General features: G+C 40.8%; 1 protein-coding gene across 9 annotated transcripts in view; it reads left to right on the forward strand.

Moving 5' to 3' along the window:
- Positions 1-21186, forward strand: part of UNC79 (unc-79 homolog, NALCN channel complex subunit) — a 299827-nt gene that overhangs the window by 211472 nt on the left and 67169 nt on the right. For 7 of the 9 annotated variants that reach the window (XM_024982113.2, XM_059879353.1, XM_059879351.1 and 4 more), the window contains 5 exons: positions 3173-3289; positions 5898-5981; positions 10539-10641; positions 12757-12897; positions 18333-18371. In XM_024982113.2, coding sequence (XP_024837881.1) covers positions 3173-3289; positions 5898-5981; positions 10539-10641; positions 12757-12897; positions 18333-18371 — 484 coding nt within the window. The remainder of the gene's footprint in view (positions 1-3172; positions 3290-5897; positions 5982-10538; positions 10642-12756; positions 12898-18332; positions 18372-21186) is intronic. The other 2 variants (XM_059879352.1, XM_024982115.2) reach the window with 1 other exon arrangement.

Here is a 21186-nt window from a genome sequence, read left to right on the forward strand (position 1 = left end):
TTCTCTGAGTTGTCATCAAATAAATGTATCAGATATATCATGATTCCAAAGTTATTTCTGAATGTAGCCCTCTAGGATCAGAAAATTAAATTGGCATGAAACCTTACTGGATCGATAGGAGGCAACTATTTTGAAACTGCCCTGTGTTATGGGGTCCTAGATTTTCCCCATGAGGAGCTTGCATTCTATTGAAGTTTGAAAATAAGGGTGTCCACCTGGCTCAGTGGAGTCCATTAAGAGATTTCAGCACAAGAAATTCTCAGAGATACAAAGATACAAACAGACCTGAATTTCCATAGACCCTTGTCACATGCGCTGGTATATTTTATGTTCCATGTGGATGCTGCCTCAAGGCTAGTGAATTTTCATTTGACCATCTTTGGAAATAAAGATGATCTTGAAAACCAGATAAAGATCTTAAATGTGGGACTGGTAGTATGGAACAACATCATCTTCATCATTCATTTATTCATGCTTTCATTCATTCAGCAACTATTTATTAAGAGTTTGCTGAGTGCCAGGCATGATGCTTGGCACTGTGATTAAAGGTGAATAAATAAGATATAACTTGTTCTTCAAGCATTTACAGATATAAATAGTAATAATAGCTACCAATTACCGTGTTCCAGGCACTGTGCTGAATGGTTTATACACATTGTTAGTCTATTAAGTCCTCCCTTTGGTACTGTATGACAGTATTGACCCAGTTTAATAGACTAGGAAACAGAGGTTCAGAGAGGCTAAGTGACTTGTCTAAATTTGCACAGCTATTAAATGATAGAGATAAGAATTGATGCTAGATTTGTTTGATTTTTCAAGTTCATGGCATTTTTTAGTATGGAACACAGCTTAGAGCTTCCCTGATGGCTTAGTCAGTAAATAATCCGTCTGCAATGCAGGAGACCTGGTTTTTCCTGGGTCAGGAAGATCCCCTGGGGAAGGAAATGGCAACCCACTCCAGTATTCTTGCCTGGGAAATCCCATGGACAGAGGAGCCTGGTGGGCTACGGTCCCTGGGGTCCTAAAGAGTTGGACACAACTTAGTGACTAAACCATCACCACCGCTGCCTTAGAATAATTTAAATTCAGTTATAATAGAGATTATAGAAATTCTAAGAAAGTGTTTCCAAGTACCATTTATTTTCCCTTTTGATAGCAAAGACAAATGGCTCATTCTGAACCTGATTGTTCTTATTTATCACAAAAAAATCTGTTTTAAAGCATCATAACATGCCCATTTTTAAGTCCACATACTAAAATCATGAACATGTATCTTCTCTTCCTAATTTGCGAGAGTCATCTAAAAAGGGATAGTGAATTACATAGTTAGAATTCCAAGTTGAGTACGATTGAGCCGGGATGACTAACTGAGTTTGACTTCAGTGCTAGCTAAATGTATCACAAAATAAATGTGTCAAATAAGTCATGACCCAAAATCATGATTGAATCTAGCCCTTTGGGATTTAGCATAATGCATCATTAGATTTCCACCTTTGTCCTCCTCTCCATTAAAAGCGCATGTTGGATACACACCAGCTTTTGATGGTGTGTTCTTAGAGGACAATGCCAGGTGCTTTACACACTGTGCTGAACATTAAGAATTTTTACTCTCAGGGAATTCTTCTGTCTTTAAAAACAACTGATAATTGGAGAAATTGTTCTATCACTAGAGGTTTTTAATCGTTCTTTGATTTTGTCTGATAGATGCTAATTTTTAAATTTGGTAAATCTTCTCAAAGATTTCCACTTTTGAATTTTACATGAAATTTGTTAAATTTTCTGAAAGATTGCTGCCTTTGAATTTTACCCGAAGCTGCAGTTTCAAGTGAATCATGGTGCTGTAAAATTTACCAACCACAAGAATCAGATTTTTCATATTACTTTGCGTAGTCATTTCCATGAATTCAGTTAACATGGAGTCCAAGACATGAGAATTCCCATCACACCTCTCTTTTGCTCAGTTTATCAGCTGATTATTTTGTAGCTAAACATGCCATAACCACCATTAATGAAGCAGCTCGCTAATTACATTAAAAATAATGTCATAATTGAGTTCACATCACACCAAGTTGCTGTCTTGGTACCATGACTGGGAAACCTGTATATAACATGTAAGGCTTTCTAAGGGCCATACAGACTTCTTGGTGTCTAACATCCTCTTCTAGACCATATACATGTTAGAGATTCAGTTTCTGAAATTGTCCTTATAAGAAAGTAAATAACCCCAAATTCTCAAATATCTAGTTGTTTGGCATCATGTAGATAAGGCCTGTCAGATATACCCTTCCTTTCTCACTGGGTCGCTGACAGGTATTGGTGGGACCACTCGAAGAGGAAAAGAAGGGTAGGAGACAAATTGCTTTCTCAGTCAGCAGTCTATTGGCAGAAGTGCTTTTCACTGTTTTTCTGGTTAGAAAATGCTTAATGTACTTGACATATCAATCATGGGATATCTGCCAATGCCTAATTGCAAGATAAAAATGTTACCACTATTTCATTTAAAACAAAGACACATACTAGACTATGCTTGTGGAATGTTATTGGATTCACATTTTTCAAACACTAAGCAGAGGCTTATATAGAGATTGAAAACAGCATTGATTTTGGAGATGACACGTTTTGATTTTATGACCACTTCATTAACTTGTTGGTTCCAAATAACAATTTCATTTGCTTCAATTTCTCTCTAAAAATTGGGGTTGATATGTGTCATCCTACTGCAAAATATACATGTACAAATACATACACACACACACTCACACAGGACCTCAGGGGGATATCAGGAGACTGAAACCATGTATGCACAAGTTCCATTAAAGAAAGTTAAGCTATAAATTATTTACAGAAGTAGTAGTATCTGTCTTGAATCTTTTGCGGAACAAGAAAGAGTATATAAATGAAGTAAATGAAAATATTACACTGTTGTAACTGGGGTAAATATTTACAGGCTACAGATGAGTGCTCATGGCCACTCTTTCTTTATTAAGTAAAGAAAGGCACCAAGAATAGCATAGTGCCTTAGTTTTTCATCTGAACAGAAGCATACAACTTACTAAATGATTATAAATAGCAGATGAAGGTTCAATTAAGATTCTGTATGGCTGTGTAGAGCCTTTGTGTGCTGTGCAAATTTATTCCCCTTAGTAATCATCTCCTAATTTCCTCCATATAGCTCAGTATAGGCAGATGAAAAGGGGATCCCTGGGAGCTCTGACAATGAGCCAGTTAATGAAGCGACAGCTGGAACATCAGTCTAGCGCCCCCCATAACATCAGCAACTGGGACACTGGTGGGTCAAGCTTTTCTTCTTGTTTTACCTCTCAGATTAGGGAATGCCACTTTCTCTGTGTCCCCTCTGCTTCCTTGGGAAGGAATAGATTTTCTCTTGTATTCTGTGGTTCAAACATTTTTTTTTTAAACCTAAGGTGATTAATAAGTCTATTTAAGCTTTCTGAGTGTTTAAGAGCCACAGGTTCTTCCATCTAAGCTGGTCCAACTCTTTTATTTTTTTCCTCTAAGACTCAGATTCCAGATAATTTTAGGTCGTTTCTTTGGGGGTTAAATGATGTAAATGCATAAAGGAGGGTATGGAACTATGATTTCTTGTTGCAAATTAGAAAACAAAACACGATTATCAATATTCTCTGTTTTATAAGTGATGATGTATCAAAAATAAGGGACTATTGATAATAATGATAACAGTCATAACCAACGTCAGCTTAGTGATGTCATGATCTGCGGGTAGGTCTGGGAATATGAGCTCTGTGTTTTAGTTAGCAGGGTCACCAATGTTGCAGCCGCACACCCTCATGCTCATACGATGGAACTGCCTCTAACCTCAGTTTTAAAGTAAGAATTGACTGCCATGACATGTCTATTTTAAACATGATCACCCTGCATTTTCTAAACTTTGTTACCACGTCCTGCACATGTACTACTTCCTCGAGCCAGTAGTACTGCCGCAATTTTGCTCTTTTGAGTGCGTGCCTTTCCTTTTTTCCTTATTTTAATTAAATGGGTCATTTGATTACAAGATTATATTTGTGAAAGCTTATCACAAGATGCACACACTATGAAAATATCAGGATTTACTAGTGTGATATGCTCTGGGGGCCAACACTTGGATAGGACTATTTTCAAATCTTAGTATTTTCTGGCTACAGTTATGTGAAATTATTTTAATAGCCTTCCTTATGATCAAGAATTGCAATGTCCACAAGACCAAAATATTAAGATACTGTTAATTTCTCATAGCCATAATATCTACATAGAGATTTCATCTTATTTCCCCCCAGTATTCTTTAAAAAAAAGAAAAGAGAGAGAGGACTAATTTAGATTACTAACTCTTACACACCATACCCAATCTTATATTTAACAGACAATTTCAACTCTCCTGGCCTTTCTAAGGTTCTTAACATTTGAAAGGTATAGTGTTTTATCTTCCTTTTAGTGATGAGTGGTAGTGAATAATGAAATGACCAAAAGCCAGTGGGTTAAGGGAGACAAGGAGAAAGACACTGAATAACCAGCTTTGAGAGTTTCCTGGGTTTGGGTGAAGCTTTTTTTGTTCACACCAGAGAGGACCTTGTTTCTCTCTTTACTGAGCTGATGCTATGTCAGGAGCTGACAGTGGAAATATTTATTCTGTTCATTCTCTGATAACTAAACACCCATCTTCTGTTAGGTGCACCTGAGGCCCTGGAGATTTTTTTTATTATGCTATTACTGTTCTCTGTAACAAGCTCAGCCTAAGCTAACCATTGTAGATTCTGACTACAATTACAGCCTGGAGTGGTCGACTCTGTAGAGTTATAAAAAGGCAAATAGATCTCAAATTCTGTTCCAAATTTTAATCTAGAAAAAAATCTACATGATGCCAAATAACCCATTTAACTGAATTTTTCACTTTTCAACCAAACTGCAGCCTTGTTCATATCATTCTGATTTCTCATTTAATACTTGCCATTGACATGCTGTATGAATTTCTTTCATCTGAGTTTTCCTGGGCTTGTTTTCCATCCTCCAAGTTGATTCGCTAGTCACCAAGTCCTCCTGGAGCTTCATCTCTATATTCTCGCTTTTATTAGTATCATAAAAAGTTCTCCCCAAATCCAAGACCAGAGGAGAGTCAATGAGTGTGGAGTTTCATGTTAGGTGGCATGTCACTGTATACCACATACAGTGTCATGTTGATTCAGTGACTTGCTAGTCTCCAAAAGAACGCATCTGGTCCTGCAGACATGCTGAGAAAGGCAGCCTAAAGCCTGGGTCATGATCAACTTACGGCAGCATGCACCTGCTCATTCACAGAGTATCTGCCACTTCTCCACCCATGCACATCTGATGGCTTGCTTCTTTGCCTCATCCTTCACCTCAAACAAATGTTCCTGGAGTGCTGCTCCTCCATCTGCCCCTGTCCCCTTATTCCTGTTCCTCAGCCCTCAGTCAGATGCCTCGCATTTCCTTGCTACCAGTTCCACATGTTTTCTGGATGATCTGTCTGGTCATTGTTGCAAATGATCATTGTATTTTTATTGATTTGCATAAAACATTGTTTTCATGGCTGTGACATTGGCCTTTCATTTTTTTTTTTCATTTCATATCAAGAGATATGGGACTTGAGCTTCTGGGGAGTGGAGATTAGAGAATCTGGACTTTGGAGGGATGGTTTCAGATGCTCTCCTGCTTTCAGCTGCATTTCATGCACCTGAATGGCAGGTTTATAGGGAAAGCCCAGCAACCCTGTGCTAAGATGTAGAATGTTTCCTATAAATGTTAATAAGCAACATTATCAATCACCAAAGATGGCCCCAAGAGATTACTGGTTAAATTCATTGTATTGTGAATTGTATGCAGTTGACCACATCGAAGACTGAAATGTTCTATTCATCCACAGAACAGATACAGCCTGGGAAGCGCCAATGTAATGTGCCGATGTGCCTAAATCCTGACCTGGAGGGACAGCCGTTGAGAATGAGAGGTGAGCTGTGTCACAAACCTGACTATAAGAGTGAAAGGAACTGTATATGTCAGTCATCTAGTCACCCAGCAGGGGCTGAAATCTCTTCTTCAGCAGCTCCATGAAGAGGACTCAACCTTTGCTCAAAGTCTTCCACGACTTAGGAGTGTGTATGACATCCTATCGTTGAACATGACTGACAAAAATCTCTTCTTGATAGTGAAGTTTTAAACCTTGGGGCCACACAAAGCAAGTCTAGACTTTCTCATTTAACTTTTCAGACATTTGAAGAAAGCCTCCACTTGCTTATTTCCTGTCTTTTCTAGACCACACAGCTCTGGGTCCTTTGGCATTCCTCCTAATACATATTAGTTTTCCATAGTATCCTGTATCTACTTCTCTGACCATGTTCATCTTATCTATATTCCTTCTAGATTATTGAGTTAACAGATGGACAGCTTCTTTTCATCTATCTGAAACCGAGCAAAATGAACACTTGACTTTATGCTAATTGGAGGAGCAAGCTGAGAATAAATCTATGCTAAGATAATCAGAATATTTAAAAAAAAACTTTTGGCTATGCTGCAAGGCATGTGGGATCTTAGTTCCTTGACTAGGGATCAAGCCTGTACTCCCTGTATTGGAAGCATGGCATCTTAACCACTAGATCGCCAGAGAAGTCCAGAATATGTATTTTTAAAATTCATCTTATGTCTAGTTAATTGTTACTTTTGCTCTTTTTTTCTTTAAATTTAGAAGGCAGGATAACCTATCATGGGTGAAAACCAGAAAGCAAAAAAGAATTATGACCACATGTCTTAATTAGTCCCATAAATCAAGCAGACCTATTGTTTTGGACCATATCCCTTCTGATTCTCCTTAGGAATGAATGAGGAGACACTTAACTCCAGCTTTGGATAAGATTTATTTGGCAATGGCACCCCACTCCAGTACTCTTGCCTGGAAAATCCCGTGGACGGAGGAGCCTGGTAGGCTTCAGTCCATGGGGTCGTGAAGACTCAGACACGACTGAGCGACTTCACTTTTACTTTTCACTTTCATGCATTGGAGAAGGAAATGGCCACCCACTCCAGTGTTCTTGCCTGGAGAATCCCAGGGACAGCAGATCCTAGTGGGCTGCCGTCTATGGGGTCACACAGAGTCGGACACAACTGAAGCTGCTTAGCAGCAGCAGCAGTTGTATCCCTTGTATCCAACGAGATGAGACTTCTCATTCATGGGCCTAGGGAAACCTTTAAAAATTTTTTTTTCAATTGGTGGAAAATTGCTTTACCATGTTGTGTTGGTTTCTGCCATACGACAACATGAATCACTCATAAATATGTGTGTGTGTGTATATATATATATATATATATATATATATATATATATATATACACATACATATATCCCCTTCTTCTTGAGTCTCCCTCCCCTCCCCTCCCCTCATCCCCCCTCTCTAGGTCATCACACATCCCTGAGTTACACAGCAGGTTGCCACTAGCCATCTATTTACACGTGATAGTGTGTATATGGCAATGCCGCTTTCTCAGTTCACCCGCCACCTTCCCCTTCTGTGTTCACAAGTCTGTTCTCTGCCAGGTTCACCGGTACCATTTTTCTAGATCCTGTGTATATGCGTTAGTGTATGATACTTGTTTTCCTCTTTCTGACTTACTTCACTCTGTATAAGAGGCTCTAGGTTCATCCTCCTCACTACAACTGACTCACATTCGCCCTCTTTTACAGCTGAATAATATTCCATAGTATATATGTGTCACATCTTCTTTATCCCTTCATCTGTCAACGGACATCTAGGTTGCTTCCATGTCCTGGCTATTGTAAATGTTGCTGCAAAGAACACTGGGGTACATGTGTCTTTTAGAATTATGATTTCCTTAGGGTATATGCCCAGTAGTGGGATTGCTGGGTCATATGGTAGATTTATTCCTGTGTTTTTTAAGGAATCTCCATACTGTTTTCCATAATGGGAAAAAATAATTGCAAATGAAGCAATTGACAAAGGATTAATATCTAATATATATAAACAGCTCATGCAGCTCAGTATCAGAAATAATCTGATCAAAAAATGGGCAGAATACCTAAACAGACATTTCTCCAAAGATGACATCCAGCTGGCCAATAAACACATAAAAAGATGCTCAGTGTCACTAATTATTAGAAAAATGCAAATCAAAACTACAATGAAGTATTGCCTCATACCAGTCAGAATGGCCATCATCGAGAAAAATCTATGAACGATAAATGTTGGAGGGGATGTAGAGAAAAGCGAAAGCTTTTATGAGCAGAAGCCAAGGATGTTGAACAAACTCTCGTGCTTGGCCATGGCTTAGGGACACAGTCAGTAGAAGCACAAGTGGAGTGAGGTAATGAGAACAAAGAAAGTCTGTTTCTTGGTGAACTGAAAAATCCACTGATAAATAGGGGTCTGAGATGTGCATGTGCTTTGAGACACACCAACACCTTTATACTTTCTCCAAGACTCCCAAAGGGACTTTTGTCAAAATGTCAACTTTGAAGCTAGGCTTTGGAGGAGGTCTCCTCTCTCTCTCTCTCTTTTTTTTTTGAGGTCTTTTTTAAAATGTTTTCTTTATTATGGTAAAAGTCACATAATATAAAACATACTATTTTAACCATATTTAACTGCATGCACTCACACTGTTGTACAGCCCTCACCATCACTCGTCTCCTGAAATGAGACTCTGTCCCCAGTAAACACTGACTCTCCATGCCTCTACCCCCAGCCCTGGCCCCTGGCATCTACTAATGTACTTTCTGACTCTATGAACTTAACGATTCTAGGTATCTTATATAAGTAGAACCAAACGGCACTTGTCTGTACCTAGTGTATATTGGAATGCATTTTTAATGCATGTCCTACAAACATATAGTAGGAGGTTTCCTCTTCATTCAAGTTTCTAACAACCTTCTATGTCTGTTCCTTAATTCCATGTAGGGTGCACTTTGGATATTGAGTAGATGGACAGTGGTGGTAGTATCAGAAGTGTTGCTAACAACTGGGGATAATGGGACTCCCTTTAATAATGCAGACTTCGTTGTGACTCGGTTATGAAAAAAAGAAGCTGAGCTCAATGGCTTCATTTTTGCACTGCCCACCTGCAAACATTACTCTTTGCTGCCTTACCATAAGCAGTATTTAGAAATCCATTGATTCAGTTAATGTTGCCATATAGGGGCCAATATCTCATAACCTATCTGCCTTTATAAATGACTGTCATAAATATTGCATTGTACATTCTTTGTTGACATATGGAAAAATAAATTCACGATGCTATTGTCAAAAATATCTGTTCCTTGGCATTTGTATTGGGTAATGATTGGTGTGAAACCTCCCAAATGACTTTGCTTCCCTCTCTTTTTTTTGACTTGCATTGTGGTTTCTGTGTAAGTAATAGCAGTTGGCAAGAATCTTTTGAAACCCTTGACTCAGAGTTGTTTTTTCTTTTTTAAAATCAATTTCTTATGTTTCTAGTAAGACTGCATATATATCACCACGTATCTTGGGGGCTGAGTTTTCCCACTTTTAGCACAGACATTTTGGTACCTGGTAGATGCGGAGTGTCAGTGTTCAGGAAATGTGGAGTGCTGGATTTGAACCTTCTGTGTTTTGGTTTCTTGAAGCAACTTCATTCTATTTACCTAACTGTTTTAATAATCAATCACATCTTCTTTTATCTTGGCCCAGTTCTTGCCTTTTCTATCATTAATCACTTTATATTTTTGCTAGTAATAACTATGTTGCTTTCATTCAAAGCATCATCCTTATGAAAAAACTGAAGACCTTTGTTAATGATACAATTGAGTATACTTAGGAAAGTCTGTTAGATCAAAGAGAGCTGATAAATACAGTAGCAAAATTCAGATTCCATTTTGGATCTTCAGAAGTGACATAAAGATATTTTCAGATAATTTCCTTTGCCACTGGGGTCCGAAGGTCTCCTTATGAACAGATTCTGTAGCCTTTGATCAGGCGAGGGAGTCTGTATGAAGCATCTTGACTCTTCAAAGGCTTTGATATTATTTTTTTTTCTCCCTCAGGTTCAAGCACCTTGCCCATTTGGTGAAGTTTCCAAAAAATGTTATGTTGCTTCCTTTAGATAACAATCCTCTGAATCATTTGTTGTTGTTCAGTTGCTCAGTCATGTCCGACCCTTTACGACCCCATGGACTGCAGCACACCAGGCTCCTCTGTCCATGGATTCTCCAGGAGAGAATACTGGAGTGGATTGCCATTTCCTCCTCCAGGAGATCTTCCTGCCCCAAAGATCAAACCCACGTCTCTTATGTCTCCTGCATTGGCAGGCGGGTTCTTAACCACCAGCACCACCTGGAAAACCCTTAAAATGATATAAGCCAAAACAAATCACAGTCTTTCTTGAATGTGTTTCACTCTTCATGGTTTTTCACAATGAAATTGGGCTGTGCCTGTTACATCCTGTGAAGGGGATCTTGGCAGGATTTCTAAGAGGAGAGTAGTGCTTTTCCAGGCTCTGAGCAACATGCATTTATTCACCAGTTGTCTTACTGTTTATCCAGGGGCCACGAAATCCAGCCTGCTGTCAGCACCCAGCATCGTGAGTATGTTCGTGCCTGCGCCTGAAGAATTCACAGACGAGCAGCCGACGGTGATGACAGACAAGTAAACTCACAGTTATTTTCTTCACTGTTTACAGGATTTGAGAGTTGGCTCTCCACGGGTGTGAGAAAATATCAGAGGAGCATACTATGCTTTTAAGTCATAATTTGTTCTTCAAATGGCTGTAGCCGTGAGTGTTGTTATTTTAGAAATGCAGCATTGTATAAGCAGCTTTCGTTTATGCCAAGGCATTTTTCTTTTTTTTTTTTTATTTTGGATTTATGCAAGTGATGTCCACTTACTGATTATTCCTAGCAACAACTTCACACCAATAAAATCCCCCAACCAGAGATTCTAAATTGTTAGGATGGGACTAAGTTTGAGGCTTGATTCTTTTTCCCATCCTGCTGGCAAGATCCATTCTCTGAATCTCAGATTGGCTATGTTGCCTCTTGTTTGTCTGTCTTCACTATCCCAAGATTTCTTACGGAATCCAAATGCTTTAGCTTATTGTAAAAGGCTCTTCAGGTTATGAATGTATGGACTTAACCACCGGAACTCTTTCTCTCCTCCACAAATTCATGGGTGCCCTTCTCTCTGTACTTTCTCTGCCTGGTGAACTCCTGCTCATACATCAAAATCCAGCTTAAGGCAAAGTTTCTCTAATTTCACAAGGCAAAATGCATCATGCAATTCTCCAGGTTTCCATAGTATTTGATATATCTCTCTATTCTACCACTTGGCACACTATATTTTAATTGTTTAGTTGTTTGTACACATGTTTTGTAATAGACTGTGAGTTCCTTAGCGACTTGGACTCCTTCCTCTGTATTTTGTAGTCTGAGCTCCCTTTACATTGCCTGGCATATAAATGTTGTTCAGTAAGTATGATAAAGAATAAGACGTGTAGGATTTCAAGCTTGGAGAGATCTCTCTTGGGCTGAGGAGGCTTCCTGGTAAAGGTGAGCTAAGTGACAAATTGAGTAAGTTTGTGATAAAAAGGGAGGAAGGTGAGGTTGGAGGAGGTGCGTGAGGATCCTTGGGCTGGTCATAGCTGGCTATCATTACTGTAGAAGGGAAGGGCCTATCTCAAACAACTGCCTTAGAATGTCCACATGGGGAGCACCTACTTGGTTGTGGAGGGCTCTTCTTAGCTCCTTCTTTGGTATAATTTCCTCCGTTTTGTGTCCTCCTCCAAGTCTCAATCTTTCCTAGTTGTCTTCCCGGTTGCCTTTGTTGGGGGAACTCGATTCACTGGGTTCCATAATAGCTTATGGAAAAACGCGAACAAACTTTTGGGCCAATCTGATATCTATTTTTTAGTTACAAAAGTGAACTTTGTATTTTAAAAAAAGTCACTTTGTACGGATGACATATATATATTTATACACACACATTCATGCACATACACACGTATTTTAGAAAGTTTTCAGATAGAAAGTCACAGTAGCAATCGTAGTTCTGCTCCCTTTGCTTTTCCTAGTAGACTTCCCTTCACTTTATAAAGCTGCCCAGCCGCAGCTGAAAAAAAGAGCTCTGCTTTCATTGAGATGAAATTAACTGAACCTACCTTAGATAGTGTGAAGAGCAACAAGTTGGAAGTTCCTTAAGAGCAAGGGCCATTGTGTTTTTATAGACTATACTCAGTAGGTGGTGAGTTCATAAAACTGATCTGAGTGAGGTTTTCTATAGGGTTCTATTGACTATTCTTTCACTCACAAATAGGACATTTTTAGATCTGAAAGTTTAGGAAGGTTTCTATTTGTGTCTAGACATTTTTCACTTTTAATTTCAACCAATGAAAAAAAATCTGCTTATTGATTATCCCTGGAAATAATTTCACATACATAAAATCCCTCAACCAGAAACCTCAAATTATTAGTCCAATTGGTACTTCTTGTAAAACGAATCAATAATGCTTGTATAGACCAGATAGCTATGAGTTGAAAGACCATTTTCAGTGATCAGAGGAAACTTCACGGTCTCTTCTGTGTGTGCTACTTCTGTGTCTAAGGTGAGACTAGTGTTCGAGTGTCCTATTTATTATTAAAAAGGGACCACTGACCTCCTTTTGGGGATTTTTCCAACTCTCACCAAAAAAAAAAAAAAGGCTATATGCGCTTATATCTTGAAACCATTGTCAGCTCTCATGGAAAGCACTCCTCCGTTTCTTTGCAGATGCCATGACTGTGGGGCCATTCTTGAAGAGTACGATGAGGAGACCCTGGGGCTGGCCATTGTGGTCCTGTCCACGTTCATCCACTTAAGCCCAGACTTGGCAGCCCCCTTGTTGCTGGACATCATGCAGTCTGTGGGAAGGTGAGTGTCAGCTTCTGTTTTGACTGGTAGAAAGGAGCCTTAGTCTACTAACCTTGTCAGTTCAAGGTGAAACATTCTGTAACCTTACAGATGCTTAATATCTGTAGGATCAACTCAGACTAATTTCACAAACCGAAGGGAGCAAATTTTTGGTTGAATTCTACAGCCATGCAGGGTCACAAGTCACAGTATCAGAGTGGAGCCAGAGGAAACTGCACTGAGAAGACTCTACTGGTTCCTTGTTCCCTGTTACTATGTGAGCCAGTGTGTGTCACAGCACTCACAACTGTGAATTCCTCACACTAAACACGTTGTAACTTTTAGATATTATTACCTCTCTCTGTCTGTTTTAAGATGGGTTTTCCAGGCACTTTGTAATCTGGGGGTGGCTCACTTCATTATGCAACTTGGGGCACTGTCCTATGAAGGGATAAATGGAAGTATAGCAGTTTTATACTTCTGACTCGGAAAAAGGAAGGAGGCACACATTTGGGGAATAGAGCCTTCAGCGTGACTGATTAAAACTTAGCTGCTCAGAGAATTTTCATATAAAGAAAATTCCATTTAGTACATAGGACATTAGAAGAAAAGTGTTGTATTTCATGGAAGTAGAGTTCAAACTCAGTAACAAAGTGTAGTTCTAGCATACACAATGCACAGGAGAGGACTGTACTAGATTCCACGTGAATGTACTGGGGCTTCCTTGGTAGTTGAGCAGTAAGAACACCTGCTGTAATGCAGGACATGTGGCAGGAGTCAAGGGTTCAATCCCTGGCTTGGAAGATCCTCTGGAAAAGGAAATGGTAACCCACTCCAGTATTCTTGCCTGGAGAATCCCATGGACAGAGAAGCCTTTGGGGCTATAGTCCATGGGGTCAACAGGAGTCAGACATGACTTAGTGCCTAAACAGCAGCAAATGAATATCGTGTGCAGCCTGTGCTAGCAGAGAGCGAGGTCTCTAGGCTGCAGGCATCACACCCGCCTAACTCTTGCCTTTAAGCGCTTTGTGGCTTAGTTGTTGAAGAGGACCGTGATGTGTGGCAAAACTGAGTAGCCATAAAAGATGGAAGATCATTAAGAGCTGTGCTGAGTGTGTGTGCTGAGTGCTATGGGAGTTCAGGATGGAAATGATTTCTTAGGGAAAAGTCTCTATGAAGGAGGTTAGAGAAAAAACTGGATTCTACAGATTCCTGGTATTTTTTTAAATAAAAGCTTTTAAAAATGTCTGGGTCTTTGTTGCTGCATGCAGGCTTTCTCTGGTTGCAGCTTGAGGGCTTCTCATTGTGGTGGCTTCTCTGGTTGCAGAGCACAGACTCTAGGGCAGAGGCTCAGTATTTGTGGGACACGGGTGGAGTTGCCCCATGGCAGGTGGTTGTATTCTAAGACCAGGAATCGAACCCATGTCTCCTGCATTGTAAGACAGACTCTCAACTACTGGACCACAAGGGAAACCTCCAATTCCTGGTATTTGATGGAGGAAAGAGAATAAATATTAATGGAGCTAAAATTTAATGTTTCTAATGAAAAAAAAAAAGATGATTTCAAGTTAAACAGGGAAGCGTTAAAATCCCCTTAGATGTGTATATTTTGTGCTGTGCTTAGTCACTCAGTTGTGTCCAACTCTTTGCAACCCCATGGACTATAACCCACCAGGCTCCTCTGCCATGGGGATTCTCTAGGCAAGAATAGTGGAGTGGGTTGCCATGCCCTCCAGGGGATCTTCCCAGCCAGGAACTGAACCATGAGCCACGAGGGAAGCCCAAGAATACTCAAGTGGGTAGCCTATCCCTTCTCCAGGGGATCTTCCCAACCTAGGAATCAAACCAGAGTCTCCTGCATTGCAGCGGATTTTTTACTAGCTAAGCTACCAGGGAATACCTTAAGAGTATATAATCAGAGATGGGGTAACTATTCCACCTCTAATACTTAGAAATAGCCAATGTGTGAAATAAGTGATGAACACAGAGAGATAAGAAAAGATGAATTATTTCATTTAAGCCCTTGACTTTAACCTAATCATAATAAACATGGAATAAATGTTATACCAGCTATGAGTAAGACTTGTGAAATGGGAAGTTTTTATTAATGCAAATGCATAATTCCTATTATTAATACTTTTCAGTTTTAGAACAGACAGAATTATTGCTCTGGTCTTCTACTATCTCCTTGAAATAGATGATCTGTTATTATAATAGATACATAGAGGGGTTTTTATTTTGTTTTTGTTTGTTTAACATAAGAGAGAATAAACTGTGTTCAAGCATTGCCAACTGTTAGGATAGAAACACACAAACTTTGAAGAAAACAGTGCAGATATATTTTTAGATACTTAAGTGTACAAATGGTGGTCCAGTGGTTAATCATGCACTTCACTGCAAGGGGCATGTCTTCCATCACTGTTTGGGGAACTAAGGTCCCACATGCTTCAGGGCATGGCCAAAAACACCCCAAGCCAAAACAAAAAAAGTAAATCTCTACCTCCTTTGGACAGACAAGCAAGAGACAGAGAGAGCGTTAAAGCAAGCTGCCATGATTCTTAGCAGCTAGAACTACTGATAAAGCAGATTGAGTAGTCACCTGGTTTAGGGGTTCCTCAGTTCAGTTCAGTTCAGTAGCTCAGTCGTGTCCGACTCTTTGCGACCCCATGAATCGCAGCACGCCAGGCCTCCCTGTCCATCACCGACTCCCAGAGTTCACTCAGACTCACATCCTTTGAGTCAGTGATGACATCCAGCCGTCTCATCCTCTGTCGTCCCCTTCTCCTCCTGCCCCCAATCCCTCCCAGCATCAGACTGCTGCTGCTGCTGCTAAGTCACTTCAGTCGTGTCCGACTCTGTGCGACCCCATAGACGGCAGCCCACAAGGCTCCCCCGTCCCTGGGATTCTCCAGGCAAGAACACTGGAGTGGGTTGCCATTTCCTTCTCCAATGCATGAAACTGAAAAGTGAAACTGAAGTCACTCAGTCGTGTCCGACTCTTAGCGACCCCATGGACTGCAGCTTACTGAGCTCCTCTGTCCATGGGATTTTCCAGGCAAGAGTACTGAAGTGGGGTGCCATTGCCTTCTCCGCATCAGACTAGCATGACTCAATTCCGAATGAGGTAATGTGGATTTATGAACACTTAATTTATTTATTTTAGTCCCACAGGAACTATTTCCAGCATGTTCTAAGAGTGTGCGTATTCAGCACATCCATTTTATTTTATTTTATTTTTAAACTTTACAATATTGTATTGGCACATCCATTTTATCACACAAGACTTTCTATATGATTTCATTTTTTTGCTCTCTACTTAGATCCCTCTTAATCTACTCACCCCTTTTTCTAGATGCAGCCTTCAAGATCACGTTGACTGCACTCTTCTTTACTATTTATTTCATTTGCCAGTGCTTACCTGTTCACTGTAGTGTCATTAGTGTGAAAGAGCCAACTGGGAATGGTGTCTGGTGTTACTGGTGCTGGACCCTCTGTTCCTTTCCAAATGCAGTCTGAATGAGATTCATTGTTATGGTGTTAAATAAATAAAATTTTAGCATTATCCATGTTTGTTTCTTCAATATCTTACTGATCAAGACATGTTTTACTAAACCCATCAATTTAGTACACTCTTTTTCTTTCTATACATCTAGAGTATTTCCATTTATATGGAACCATATAATTGGGACTTCCCAGGAGAAGGCAATGGCACCCCACTCCAGTACTCTTGCCTGGAAAATCCCATGGATGGAGGAGCCTGGTGGGCTGCAGTCCATGGGGTCGCTAGGAGTCGGGCACGACTGAGCGACTTCACTTTCACTTTTCACTTTCATGCATTGGAGAAGGAAATGGCAACCCACTCCAGTGTTCTTGCCTGGAGAATCCCAGGGACCGGGGAGCCTGGTAGGCTGCCGTCTCTGGGGTCGCACAGAGTCGGACACGACTGAAGTGACTTAGCAGCAGCGCAGCAGGTGGTGCTAATGGTAAAGAACCATCTGCTAATACAGGAGACATAAAAGACTCAGGTTTGATCCCTGGGTGGGGAGATCCCCTGGTGGAGGGCATGGCCACCCACTCCAGTATTCTTGCCTGGAGAATCCCACGGACAGAGGCAGGCTATAATCTGTAGGGTCACAAAGAGTCGGACACAATTGAAGCAACTTAGCATATTGATTACTTAACCTAAAAAAATTTCTCTTCCCAAGATGTCATTTCAACTTAACAGTTAGCTGACAAATTCCTTTATTACACATTTTACTATCTTCTAGAGGTTTTTACAGTTTGTGGCTTATTTGTGATTAGGTTTCAGAAGTTGTATACAAAGCAATGAATTGTTTCAATTAATTTTTATTAGAGAATAGTTGCTTTACAGTGTTGAGTGAGTTTCTGCTATACAGCCAAGTGAATCAGTTATACAAAGAAATGAATTTTGAGTTGAGTTAAAATGGGGATAGGGCTTCCGTCATAGCCCAGTTGGTAAAGAGTCCACCTGCAAACAGGAGACCCCAGTTCGATTCGTGGGTCCGGAAGATCCACTGCCAAAAGGATAGGTACCCACTCCAGGATTCTTGTGCTTGCCCTGTGGCTCAGCGGGTAAAGAATCCGCCTGCGATGTGGGAGACCTGGGTTCAATCCCTGAGTTGGGAAGATCCCCTGGGGAAGGGAAAGGCTACCCACTCCAGTATTCTTGTGCTTGCCCTGTGGCTCAGCGGGTAAAGAATCCGCCTGCGATGTGGGAGACCTGGGTTCAATCCCTGAGTTGGGAAGATCCCCTGGGGAAGGGAAAGGCTACCCACTCCAGTATTCTTGTGCTTGCCCTGTGGCTCAGCGGGTAAAGAATCCGCCTGCGATGTGGGAGACCTGGGTTCAATCCCTGAGTTGGGAAGATCCCCTGGGGAAGGGAAAGGCTACCCACTCCAGTATTCTTGTGCTTGCTCTGTGGCTCAGCGGGTAAAGAATCCGCCTGCAATGTGGGAGACCTGGGTTCAATCCCTGAGTTGGGAAGATCCCCTGGGGAAGGGAAAGGCTACCCACTCCAGTATTCTGGCCTGGAGAATTCCATGGACTGTATAATCCATGGGGTCCCAAAGAGTGGGACACGACTGAGCAACTTTCACTTTCAGTATAGGGGTGGACTAGGTCAAATACTGTTCTGACATCTGTTAGATTTGGTTGCAAAGAACATGCTTGTAGATTGGCTGGGTGATAGTCAACTAACTCAACTGTATGCCTCACCATGGAAATATCTAATTTGATGTAGAAAGCAGAGTTCAGAAACTGGAGTAAGCTGAACCTGGGACTGACCCCTGAATGGGTCTTCTGTCCCTGCTCAAGGGAATTGTCAATGGTTTTACATGCCCCCCATCTAAATGGGAGCTGCAGTGGGGCATACAGTACTCTTGCATTTCATTATGAAAGCATGACACTCATGTGACTCTGTTTACTTTACTCCCTAGATTGGCCTCCAGCATGACTTTTTCTAATCAAGCAGAAAGGTAAGCTCCTTCAGTGAGGCAAAGCTCACTTTCCTCCATTCCTGCATGTTCCTCCATTTCTAAAACACAAGTGTGATTACCATGAGACGAGTATTGTTACATTCGGTTGCAACTCCAGAGAGCACACATTCACTTTGCATTCACACCTTCATTTATTCACTCATTTTAGTCAACAAATACTTTTAAGTCCACTCCATATCAGGCAGCATGCTAGATACTTAGGTTTCTACTGGGGGCAAAACTGACATGGTTCCTGCCTTTGAGGGGCTTAAAGTCTGTCTGGGAGGCAAACATGAATTAAATATTTGCATGAGTTTGTGATTGTAAGCTGCTAAATGCTATGAACAGAAAGAATATTAAGACTTGTATGTGCCTGTGTGCGTGCATGCTAAGTTGCTTCAGTCGTGCGTGTCCGACGCTTTGCAACCCTATATCCATAAGGTAGCCCACCAGGCTCCTGTGTCCATGGGATTCTCCAGGCGAGAATACTGGAGTAAGTTGCCATGCCCTCCTCCAGGGGATCTTCCCACCCAGGGATCAAACCTGCTTCCTTGATATCACGTCTCCTGAATTGGCAGGCAGGTTCTTCACCACTAAAAGTGAATTGAAAGTGAAAGTTGCTCAGTCATGTCCAGCTCTTTGCAACTCCATGGACCATACAGTCCATGGAATTCTTCAGGCCAGAATACTGGAGTCGGTAGCCTGTCCCTTCTCCAGCAGATCTTCCTGACCCAGGGATCGAACTGGTGTCTCCTGCATTGCAGGTGGATTCTTTACCAGCTGAGCTACCAGGGGAGCCCAAGTTCTTTACCATTAGTGCTACCTATGCTATGCTAAGTCGCTTCAGTCGTGTCTGACTCTGCGCGACCCCAGAGACAGCAGCCCACCAGGCTCCCCCGTCCCTGGGATTCTCCAGGCAAGAACACTGGAGTGGGCTGCCATTTCCTTCTCCAATGCATGAAAGTGAAAAGTGAAAGTGAAGTCGCTCAGTCGTGTCCGACTCTGCGCGACCCCAGAGACAGCAGCCCACCAGGCTCCCCCATCCCTGGGATTCTCCAGGCAAGGACACTGGAGTGGGCTGCCATTTCCTTCTCCAATGCATGAAAGTGAAAAGTGAAAGTGAAGTCGCTCAGTCGTGTCCGACTCTTAGCGACCCCAGGGACTGCAGCCCACCAGGCTCCTCCATCCATGGGATTTTCCAAGCCAGAGTGCTACCTATTCAGCAACTATTTACGGAGTGACTGCTAGCAACTGAGGATGCCCTAGTGAACAAAAGAGCAAATCCTGGCTCTCGTGAAACTTAGATTCTAGTTGAGGAGGCAGACAATGAGCTAATTAACAACAACAAAAAAACCCTGATAATTTAATATCATTTAGTACTAAATTCTATGAAAAATAATCAAGAAAGCCCAGGAGATAGAGAGGGGTGGATGTGGTATTTTAGATATAGTAGCTTTTCTGAGCAAATTATATTTAAACAAAACATAAGATAGTAGGAGAGTGCGCCACACGGCAATTTATCGAAAAAATGTTCCTGGTGGAGGAAGCAGCACATGCATACGCCCACATATCCCAAGGGCTTCCCAGGTAGCTCAGTGGTAAAGAATTCTCCTGCCAATGCAGGCTGTTCAGGGGACACATTTTTGATCCCTGGTTTGGGAAGATTCCCTGGAATAGGAAATGGCAACCCCACTCCAGTATCCTTGCCCAGAGAATCCCATGGACAGAGGAACCTGGCAGGCTACAGTCCATGGAGTTGCAAAGAGCTGGACACGACTCAGCGACTGAACAACAGCGAAATTTCCAGGTTCTTGGTCTTTTTCGCTGATCCGTACATTACGCCGTCACCACGCTGTGCTGGTTACTGTAGCTGTAGAGTAAGTCGTGAAGTCAGATGGTGTGAATCTTCCAACTTTGGTTGTCCTTTTCAACATTAGTTTGGATATTCTGGATTCTTTATGTTTCCATATAAATTTTAGAATAAGCTTTTCAATCCAGGGAGAAAAAGCCTGCTAGGACTGTCTTCAAACTATAAGTCAATCTGAGGATAAATGACCCTATAAAAATATTATCTTTTAATTCATAAACGTAATATATACTTTCATTTCATTTAGTCTTTGTTTCTCTCAACAGTGTTTTGTGGCTTTCACTGTAGAGATCTTGCATAACTTCTGTTAAATTTACTACCAGGAATTTTGTTTTTTTAAAGCCAGTGTAAATAGAATTTAAAAAATTTTTTATTTTCTTACTTTCTGCTGCTTATATACAAATATACTATTTTTTAACACTGTACTGTAATAAACTAAATTCACTTAGTTGTAATAGCTGCTTTTTAGATTCCTTGAAATGTAAGCATACTTGTATGTAAAAAATCACATCATCTGTAAATAGTGACAGTTTTACCCCTTTCTGATTTTTTATACCTTTTTTGTTATCCTATTGCAATGACTAGGACCTCCAGTACAATAATAAAGATGTTATTGAGCATCCTTGCCTTGTTCCTAATCTGACAAGAAAAACATTTGTTATCTCACAATTAATTATGTTTACTATAGGTTTTCATAAGTGCCCTTACCCAGACAGGATGATTCCTCCTATTTCTAGTTATTTCTAGTTATTTCTAGTTTTTTTCTGAGAATTTTTTTATCATGAATTCATGTTGAATTTTGCCAAAGGCACTTAAATAATGGTATGTGTTTTGCACTTTTTTCTTTAAGATATCAAATTCCATTAACTGAGTTTTGAATATCAAGTCATTCTTACATTCTTGGGGTAAATTATTTGGTCATGGTCAATCATTCTTCGTATGTACAGT

The sequence above is a fragment of the Bos taurus genome, chromosome 21 (genome assembly GCF_002263795.3).
Source record: "Bos taurus isolate L1 Dominette 01449 registration number 42190680 breed Hereford chromosome 21, ARS-UCD2.0, whole genome shotgun sequence".
Taxonomy (NCBI): Eukaryota; Metazoa; Chordata; class Mammalia; order Artiodactyla; family Bovidae; genus Bos; species Bos taurus.